Source organism: Anolis carolinensis, unplaced genomic scaffold (genome assembly GCF_035594765.1).
Source record: "Anolis carolinensis isolate JA03-04 unplaced genomic scaffold, rAnoCar3.1.pri scaffold_7, whole genome shotgun sequence".
Classification (NCBI taxonomy): Eukaryota; Metazoa; Chordata; class Lepidosauria; order Squamata; family Dactyloidae; genus Anolis; species Anolis carolinensis.
In genome coordinates this window covers 11313077-11323923 of record NW_026943818.1, presented here as the reverse complement: position 1 = coordinate 11323923, position 10847 = coordinate 11313077, and the positions used below count along the sequence as shown (strand labels likewise).

At 40.6% G+C, this 10847-nt stretch overlaps 1 protein-coding gene across 1 annotated transcript; it reads left to right on the top strand.

The window, feature by feature from the left end:
• The first annotated feature begins 7138 nt into the window (after positions 1 to 7138).
• Positions 7139 to 8264, top strand: rnf183 (ring finger protein 183). The gene has a single exon (XM_003229725.4). It carries the CDS (start codon positions 7270 to 7272, stop codon positions 7822 to 7824), a length of 555 nt encoding a protein of 184 aa, XP_003229773.2. The 5' UTR covers positions 7139 to 7269; the 3' UTR covers positions 7825 to 8264.
• The last annotated feature ends 2583 nt before the right edge of the window (positions 8265 to 10847 follow it).

Genomic DNA, 10847 nt, shown 5'->3' with positions numbered 1-10847 from the left:
CCCAAACAAAGGCCCGGGGGCCGGATGCGGCCCTCCGAGGTCATTGACCTGGCCCCCGCCCTCAGTTTTATAATATAATATATTATATATACATATAATATTGATAATAATATTATAATGTAATACAATATAACACAATAATACCATATAATAATATTAATTATATATTCTTTATTACATATAATATTACTAATAATATTACGGCATAGTGGTATAGTTCAATATAGTAATATATAATGCTAATAGTGTGCTATGCTAATAATATAATATATTGTATGTACATATAATTTGAAAGCCACTCTGAGTCCCCTTTGGGGTGAGAAGGGTGTGATACAAATGTAGTAAATAAATGCAGTAAATAAATAAATAATAAATAAATACATTTTAGACTTGGTCTCGCCCAAAGTCTGAAATGACTTGAAGGCACACAACAACAACAACAACAACAACAATCCTAATTAACTTGACTATCTCATTGGCCAGAAGCAGAAGCACACTTCCCATTGAAATCCTGATACATGTATGTTGGTTAAAATTATTTTTATTTTTAAATATTGTATTGTTTTTTCATTGTTCTTGTTGTTGTTGTTTTTGCACTACAAATAAGACATGTGCAGTGTGCATCAGAATTTGTTTGTATTTTTTTTTCAAATGATAATCCGGCCCCTCAACAGTCTGAAGGATTGTGGACCGGCCCTCGGCTTTAAAAGTTTGGGGACCCCTGCTCTACTGTATATATATATATTATTTGTAATATATATATTATTTGTAAGCCCTTTATAAAATCCCATTTCAGCAGCTCTTTCTAATAGGGAAAATCATAAACAATCAATACGATCAATGCAGCCAATAAGTAATCAATTTCATACGCAGGGTCGGGCCGATTATGCCTCCAAAACAAACTTATTACAGGAAAGCAATGTAAAGAAATGCTTTTTTTTTTTTACATCGTGGAAGAACAAACAGCTCTGGGGAGACTTTCCAGTTCAACCAGTTTCCTTTAAAGAAATCATAATCTCAAGGCCGAGCCGTTTTCCGTCTAGATCTGTGCACAGCAGAAGGAAGTTGTATTGCAAAACACAACGTTGCCCGGGTTATTTGAAAAAGTCAGTTTGTTAAGAATACAAAATGCATACATACAATATTATATTAGCATAGTACAATACTGGTAATAAATTACTATATTGTACTGTATCAATATATTGTAATATTATTAGTAATATTACATGTAAAATATAATATATAAGTAATATTATTATATTGTATTATTAGTATTATATTATATTATATTTACCACCTTGGAGTAAATGTATATATTATATACAGTAAAATTTTATTTATTTATTAGACATGTCCAAAAAATCGTTTTGAATCGTATATCGGAATTATTTCGGATTGTTCTCGCTTTTTGATACGCATTCAGAGACATTGTCTCACAGCGTAACCAGCAATGTAATTCGAACCATTGTTGGCCCATTCTCTAATTGTCTCTTAATGTTTCGTTAATTCCCCCCCCCCCAATTTTTTTAAATATATTTTTCAAAATATTTTAAAAATTGTTTTTGTTTCTGCAACCTACCTTGAATGGGAGCTTAGCACAGCCTAACATGGCTGCTGCTCCCCAGCCAATCAGAAGCTTCCACGATGGACACAAAGGGTTTTGTTGCTGGTTCTTTTTCTTAGCAAGGGAATTTCTAGTTTTCAAAGTATCTTTGCACTCCTTGCCAGGGCATTGCTTGGTCCATTTCTAATTGAAGGCATTGGGTTAAAGCTTGTGAGATTACATAGCCAGAGACACCCTTGATTTCCAGTGTCCTTCTTGCTTACAAATATAGCAAGGGAATTTCTAGTTTTCAAAGTATCTTTGCACAACTTGCAAGGGCATTGCAAATTTGATGAGGATAGCTCAAGAAATGAGGGCGGGAGAGCACTGTAAAAGCCCCCCCCCCCTCGGGTTCCTTTTCTTTTTCTTATTTTGGCAATTGCGCATGCACGTCAAATTCATTACGAATTTTTGGAAATATCCAAAAATTTTGGGTGAAAAAATCGGAAATACTTTCTATATCGAAGCGCCCGCGCCCCCTACTTCAGAAACGAGAATTGAAACATTTTTTTCATCGATCGGACATGCCTATTATTTATTATTTTTCATTATTTTATTTTATTTTTGATTTATTATGTGTTACATCGTGTCATTCTTTTCCAGGAATGCCGAAAAAAGAAGAAAGTTCTTTCGAAAGCTGGGATTTTCCAGAAGGCAGATGCCATCAAGGCACTGATCTGGGAGAAAAAACAACACCTTCATCCCTGGAAGTGGCTTCATTCAAGACCCCGGAGTCCGACTTTCTCCCTTCTGTTGTCCTGGCTGCCGTTCTCATTCTTTTGTTCATCTCTGTCTCCATTCTCCTTCTTTATCATGACCGTAGCCACATCCATTTGGACGACTGCCGGGATGCGAGTCCCAGCAACGTTGATTTACCGGCAAATCATCACAAACCACTTCACTTCTTGGAAACAAAGCGGAAGACTCTCCAATGCTTGGCACAAAGCCATCCGGATGGGGTTCGTCGTGACAGTGTTGGGATCTTGGTTGCGGTTGGATCTGGAGATGCGAGCGTCGCCTTTTGGTGCCTCGTGAAGCTCACCCACGATGAGTCAACACTGTAGACTGAAAATTCAATGCAGTTCATCACCACTTGATACCAGACATTGTTCTAGGTCCAGAAATGGTCCATTCCTTGGACATCTCAATGAACATTGGTTATGGGCCCAGCACGCTTCCACTGCGCGACTCTGCTTAGCTAGAAGAAACAGACAGTGCATCTCCATCAGGCATGGGCAAACTTTGGCCCTCCAGAGACTTCATCCCACTGAATATACTAAATGTTTAGAAGAGAAGATGAGTATACAGCTCACACATACTCCGTTTCGAAATTAAATGGATGACTTCCCTACCTCCATCACACACGAGGAAACTAGCCATTTTATTCAGCAGTTCTCACTTGATTTCCCATCACATTGGAGAGCAGGCATGGGCAAACTTTGCCGCTGCGGGTGTTTTAGACTCCTACTCCCACCATTCCTAACTTACTTACTTACTGTATATACTCGAGTATAAGCCGACCCGAATATAAGCCGAGGTATCTAATTTTAACACAAAAAAAACTGGGAAAACATTGACTCCAGTATAAGCCGAGGGTGGTAAATTTCAGAAATAAAAATAGATACCAATACAATTACATTAATTGCGGTATCAGTAGGTTAAATGTTTACATAAAGTTCAAATTTAAGATAAGTCAAATCATTATTCTCATCTTCTTCAATGTAAATGTGCTTATGTATCCTTTTAATAATAATAGAGTAAAATAATACAATTACATTAATTGCGGTATCAGTAGGTTAAATGTTTACATAAAGTTCAAATTTAAGATAAGTCAAATCATTATTCTCATCTTCTTCAATGAAAATGTGCTTATGTATCCTTTTAATAATAATAGAGTAAAATAAAATGTAATAATAATAATAATAATAATAATAATAAATACAGGAAAATAATACAAATAATAATAAATAGAGTAAAATAAATATAATACAGTAGAGTCTCACTTATCAAAGACTCGCTTATCCAACGTTCTGGATTATCCAACGCATTTTTGTAGTCAATGTTTTCAATACGTGACATTTTGGTGCTAAATTCATAAATACAGTGATTACTACATAGCATTACTGTGTATTGAACTACTTTTTCTGCCAAATTTGTTGTCTAACATGATGTTTTGGTGCTTCATTTGTAAAATCATAACCTAATTTGATGTTTAATAGGCTTTTCCTTAATCCCTCCTTATTATCCAAGATATTCGCTTATCCAAGCTTCTGCCGGCCTGTTTAGCTTGGATAAGTGAGGCTCTACTGTAATAATCAAAAATAGAGTAAAATAAATGTAATAGTAGCAACAATAATAGAGTAAAATAATAAATGTAATAATACCAATAATAATAGAGAAAAATAATAAATGTACCATATATTCTCGAGTATAAGCTGACCCAAATATAAGCCAACCAGGACCCTCACCCGAGCATAAGCCAAGGGGGGCTTTTTCAGTCTTTAAAAAAAGGGATGAAAAACTAGGCTTATACTTGAGTACAGTAGAGTCTCACTTATCCAACACTCGCTTATCCAACGTTCTGGATTATCCAACACATTTTTGTAGTCAATGTTTTCAATATATCGTGATATTTTGGTGCTAAATTCATAAATACAGTAATGACTACATTGTATTACTGCGTATTGAACTACTTTTTCTGCCAAAGTTGTTTTATAACATGATGTTTTGGTGCTTAATTTGTAAAATCATAACCTAATTTGATGTTTAATAGGCTTTTCCTTAATGCCTCCTTATTATCCAACATATTCGCTTATCCAACATTCTGCCGGCCCGTTTATGTTGGATAAGTGAGACTCTACTGTATATACAGTAAATCATAATAAAGGTAATAAGAAGAAAGCAGAAAATAAAACTTCAGCCAGTTGTGGAAACTATTATCCTTTGCAGGAGCTAAAATTAAACCACTGACTTTCTGATTGAAAGGTTGGCAGTTCGAATCCGGGGAGCGGGGTGAGCTCCTGCTGTTAGCCCCAGCTTCTGCCAACCTAGCAGTTCGAAAACATGCAAATGTGAGTAGATCAATAGTACCGCTCCGGCGGGCCTGACCCAGATTGTGCCCCGTGACTTTCCTAGGAATCCTCATAATCATAAAAGCTTCACCCTGTTGCCTTTGCTTCCTTGGGCGGCAGTAAATAATACCCAACCTCACAAAGGAGAGAGAACTCTGCGCCTCGGGACAAAGTCTCCTGAGAACGACGGGAGGAGAGCAAACGCTCTCACATCAGCTGTATTGCAGACACTCCGAGTCTTCTCCTCCACACCTGATGCAGGTAAGATGACGCTCTGGCACGCCGTCTCTTTAATTCTGAATTCATCACGGGGTGGGTTATAGAGCTGGAAGGGCCACATAGTTGTGCCTCTGCTTGTAGTCTTTCTGTGCGATTTTCTTACAGCAGCTGAGGAGATGATCAATGGTTTCGTCGGTTTCCTTGCACAGTCTGCATTTTGGGTCATCAGCTGATTTTTCGATCTTGGCCTGAATGGCCTTTGTCCTGATGTCTTGCTCCTGGGCTGCAAGGATCAGGCCTTCTGTCTCCTTCTTCAGGGTCCCATTCGTGAGCCAGAGCCAGGTCTTCTATTATTATTATTATTATTATTATTATTATTATTATTATTATTAATGGCCTTTGTCCTGATGTCTTGCTCCTGGGCTGCAAGGATCAGGCCTTCTGTCTCCTTCTTCAGGGTCCCATTCGTGACCCAGAGCCAGGTCTTCTATTATTATTATTATTATTATTATTATTATTATTATTAATTGCCTTTGTCCTGATGTCTTGCTCCTGGGCTGCAAGGATCAGGCCTTCTGTCTCCTTCTTCAGGGTCCCATTCGTGACCCAGAGCCAGGTCTTCTATTATTATTATTATTATTATTATTATTATTATTATTATTATTAATGGCCTTTGTCCTGATGTCTTGCTCCTGGGCTGCAAGGATCAGGCCTTCTGTCTCCTTCTTCAGGGTCCCATTCGTGAGCCACAGCCAGGTCTTCTCCTTATCAGCTTTTCCTTCAATTTTGTCAAGACACTTTCCATGCAATGTTTTGTTGTGCCAGCTGTCAGCTCTAGTTTGTAGTGCGGTTTTCTTGTACTGGTTTTTTGTCTGCTGTGCTTTGAGGAGTTTCTGATTTTTGACTTCAATCAAAGCAGGTTCTTCACTTTGCTTTACATATTCTGCCAGGGCATGTTCTTCTTCTTTGACTGCTTGTTTTACTTGCAAGAGTCCTCTGCCCCCTGATCTTCTAGGCAGATATAGCCGGTCAACATCACTGCGAGGGTGCAGTGAATGATGAATGGTCCTGAGTTTTCTTGTTTTTTTGTCCAAATTGTCCAGTCCCGCCTGTGTTCAATTTATAATGCCAGCAGTATATCTTATGACTGGAATGGCCCTTGATGGTGTTGCCTCCATTGAGCTTGCTTTTGAGAATTTTTCTGACCCTTTGTGTGTATTCTTTGCTGACCACAGTCTTCACATGTTCATGCTTGATGTTGTCCAGCTGTAATATGCCCAGATATTTATAGGCCTCTGGCTGGTGACACTTTATTGTTTGGCCATTGGGCATATTTATGCCCTCACTTTCAATGATTTTTCCCTTCTTCAATGCCACTGTCGAACATTTGTCCAAACCAAACTCCGTGATGATATCAGTGCTAAAAATTCGGACAGTGTTGGTGAGAGACTGGATTTCTGTTTCCGTTTTCCCATACAGCTTCAGGTCATCCATGTACATCAGATGCGAAATTTTGTGAGATTTCTCAGATGTTTGATAGCCGAGATTTGTTTTTTGTAAGATTGTTGACAGAGGGATCATGGCAATAATGAAAAGCAGAGGGGACAATGAGTCTCCTTGGAAAATTCCTCTTCTGATGTTGACAAGTCCATAGCTTTCATTTCCAACAAACAGTTCAGTTTTCCAGTGCTCCATCATGTTTTCAATAAAGATGCCAACGTTTTTACTAATCCTGATGGCGTCCAGGCACTTGATGATCCAGCTGTGTGGGAGTGAGTCAAAGGCCTTTTTGTAGTCAATCCACGTCATGTGAAGATTAGCTTTTCGGCTCTTACAGTTCTCCAGAATTAGTTTGTCAATCAATAACTGGTCTTTTGTGCCCCTGCTTTTCCGTTTGTTGCCTTTCTGTTCATCTGGCAAGATGTTTTTTTCTTCAAGATACTATTATTATTATTATTATTATTATTATTATTATTATTATTATTATAAGACTAAACTCACTGAATGGCTATCCATTGGGAAGGCTTGGATTGTGTCCTCCTGCATGGCAGAATGGAGCCGGACTGCATGGCAAAAGGGATTCATGGGCTTCTCCTAACCCTTTTTGTTGCCTTGACCACACTCTCTTCAACCTATGTCTTGGGTTTCTATGTGAAATGTCAAAGGGCGGGACTACTGCCCTGTGATCCCATAAAATCGAGGAGTGTACACTTGTGAGTCATAGTCTCATTTGTCAGGTCCTTGGAGGAAGTCCTTTCCTTTATGCTTTTCAATAGGCCTGCGGTGACACCATCAATAGTGTAGATTTATGTGGATTTCTGAACCTAACCTGGTTTCTTTCCGGGCAGTGCAAAGACGGCATCGTCTCCCCAAAGCATGGCTGAGAAGCAAGGCACAGCGTTGGCATCTGAGTGCCCGATCTGCTGGAGCCCCTTCGACAACGCCTTCCGGACGCCCAAGCTCCTCCGGTGCCGACACACCTTCTGCATCGAGTGCCTGGCCCACCTGAGTTTAGTGGCATCGGACCCACACTGCCTGCAATGCCCACTTTGTCGCCACCCCACCGAGCTCCCGTCCCACCAAGCCGTCACTGCGCTGCCCACCAACGGAGCCGTCTTGCGTTTGCTCCGGCTGGAGCCCAACCACGTTGTCTTGGATGGCAGGCGGTTGTATCTGAAGGACCAACGCAAGAGCCGGTATTTCCTCCGCCAGCCGAGGGTTTACACCTTGGACCTGGGCTCCGAATCCTCGGACACCGAAGGAGCCCAGACGGCGACCCCAAGCTTGCCCGACCATAGGACACTTCGAGAGTGTTCCCGCAACCCGCAGCTTCGCCTTTTCTCCTACTTGATGGCCGTCATCTTGATCGTCATCATGCTTCTGGTGTTCTTTATCTTCTGGACCAACCATTTCTTCACCCGTTCAGGATGAGAATGGGAACGGTATTGTTGTTGTTTTAAATTGAGTGTCTATGATGGGAGTGGGGAAACTAAGGGCACATCGACACTGATTCCTTTGTGCCGATAGATGATGACACAGGACATCCTGGAACCACTTTGAGGCCTGGATAGTGATGACACAAACCAAGCACCGATGCACATTAAGGGCTTCTCTTCTTGTGCTTTCCTGAGTTTCTTGTCTAACCACCACAGTTTGAAGCTAGTTTCAAACTACATTCAATGGGATTTATGTGGGTAGAACAGGGATTCCCAACCCATGGGCCGCGGCCAACTGGTGGGTTGCGAGACCTAAAAGAGGGTCCGCAAGACATGCAGGAAAAATTGCAATTGCAGATGCGCCGGGATGCGTGTCACCGTTGGAGAAGTGTAAGAGAGAGGTCAGGGAGAGAAGGAAGGAAGGAAGGAAGGAAGGAAGGGAGGGAGGGAGGGAGGAGACGGCAGCATGTTGCCCTTGCCAGCACTTTCTCAATATGCCAGCAGAAACTAGAGAGAAGAGTCCTCCAAAGTTATTATATTATTATGACACAGCAAACAAGATGGACATGCTGGATTTCGTATCACAAAATCACAAGTCAAACACTTCCCAAGTGACTAGGACTGTGTAATGTATTTTCGGATGATGCGTGCAGATCCCAGTAGGGTGGCCTTTTGCAGTTGGCAGATCGTGATTTTGTCAATGCCTATTGTTTCCAAATGCCGGCTGGGATCTTTTGGCACGGCACCCAATGTGCCCATCACCACCGGGACCACCTGCACTGGTTTCTGCCAGAGTCTTTGAAGTTCAATCTTGAGGTCCTGATAGCGGCTGAGTTTTTCCTGTTGTTTTTCGTCAATGCGACTGTCACCTGGGATGGAAACATCCATGATCCAAACCTTTTTCTTTTCCACAACTGTGATGTCTGGTGTGTTGTGTTCCAGAACTTTGTCAGTCTGGATTCGGAAGTCCCACAGTATCTTTGCGTGCTCATTTTCCCATACTTTTGCAGGTTTTTGATCCCACCAGTTCTTTGCTGCTGGGAGGTGGTACTTGAGGCATAAGTTCCAATGGATCATTTGGGCCACATAGTTGTGCCTCTGTTTGTAGTCTGTCTGTGTGATTTTCTTACAGCAGCTGAGGATATGATCCATGGTTTCGTCGGTTTCCTTGCACAGTCTGCATTTTGGGTCATCAGCTTATTTTTCAATCTTGGCCTGAATGGCCTTTGTCCTGATGTCTTGCTCCTGGGCTGCAAGGATCAGGCCTTCTGTCTCCTTCTTCAGGGTCCCATTCGTGAGCCAGAGCCAGGTCTTCTCCTTATCAGCTTTTCCTTCAATTTTGTCAAGGAACTTTCCATCCAATGTTTTGTTGTGCCAGCTGTCAGCTCTAGTTTGTAATGCGGTTTTCTTGTACTGGTTTTTTGTCTGCTGTGCTTTGAGGAGTTTCTGATTTTTGACTTCAATCAAAGCAGGTTCTTCACTTTGCTTTCCATCTTCTGCCAGGGCATGTTCTTCTTCTTTGACGGCTTGTTTGACTTGTAAGAGTCCTCTGCCCCCTGATCTTCTAGGCAGATATAGCCGGTCAACATCACTGCGAGGGTACAGTGAATGATGAATGGTCATGAGTTTTCTTGTTTTTCTGTCCAAATTGTTATTATTATTAATATTATTATTATTATTAGCTCCCATTGCCACACATCAGTTGTTCTGGAAAAACAGTTAATAATAATAATAATAATAGTAATAATAATTCTCCCATTGCCACACATCAGTTGTAATGAGAAAGAAGTTCTTTGCAAGATTCTGTGTAGTCCCCCAAATTAATAATAATAATAATAATAATAATAATAATAATAATAATAATAATAAGCTCCCATTGCCACACATCAGTTGTAATGAGAAAGCAGTTCTTTCCAAGACTCTGTTTAGACCCCCAAATACCAACAATAATAATTATTAGCTCCCATTGCCAAACACAATAGTTGTAAAGGGAAAGCAACTCTTTGTAAGACCCTGTTTAGTCCCCCAAATAATAATAATAATAATAAAGTTCCCATTGCTACCCTTCAGTTGTAATGAGAAAGCAGTTCTTTGCAAGACCCTGTTTAGTCCCCCAAATAATAATAATAATTCTCCCATTGCCACACATCAGTTGTAATGAGAAAGCAGTTCTTTGCAAGACTCTGTTTAGACCCCCAAATACCAACAATAATAATTATTAGCTCCCATTGCCAAACACAATAGTTGTAAAGGGAAAGCAACTCTTTGTAAGACCCTGTTTAGTCCCCCAAATAATAATAATAATAATAAAGTTCCCATTGCTACCCTTCAGTTGTAATGAGAAAGCAGTTCTTTGCAAGACCCTGTTTAGTCCCCCAAATAATAATAATAATTCTCCCATTGCCACACATCAGTTGTAATGAGAAAGCAGTTCTTTGCAAGACTCTGTTTAGACCCCCAAATACCAACAATAATAATTATTAGCTCCCAAACACAATAGTTGCAAAGGGAAAGCAACTCTTTCTTTTTTTCTGTTGACTTTGTTTTTAGGCCTATTCCTGGGGTTCTTTGGGTTAGGGACTAACAGTGAGCGCTCACTCCACTCCCCGGATTCGAACCTGCAACCTTTCGGTCTGCAAGTTCAGCAGCTCAGTGCTTTAACACGCTGCACCACTGGGGGGCTCCCAATAGCCGCGATGGGCCTTATAAAATTCTATGGCGTGGGACCGTGATCTTGGGGTGCAATGTAAAAAAACTGATTGAATCTTAAAAAAGGAAAATATCAAACTGGGAAAAGGGAAGCGCAAATGGGTAAGGACTTGGTGTCTGCTCCTTTCAAGGGATTGGCAGATTGTGGCCGAACTTCAGAGTCCATCTGCAAGGAATTGTATCTGATTTGCAAACTGGAAGGCATCAGGGTGATAGTGAAGCTCCTTGGCTAACTAGGAAAACAAACAGCGGCCTAAAAAGAGATGCCTTGGGAAAGTAAAGAGTAAACACATTGCAATGGGGCCGGGC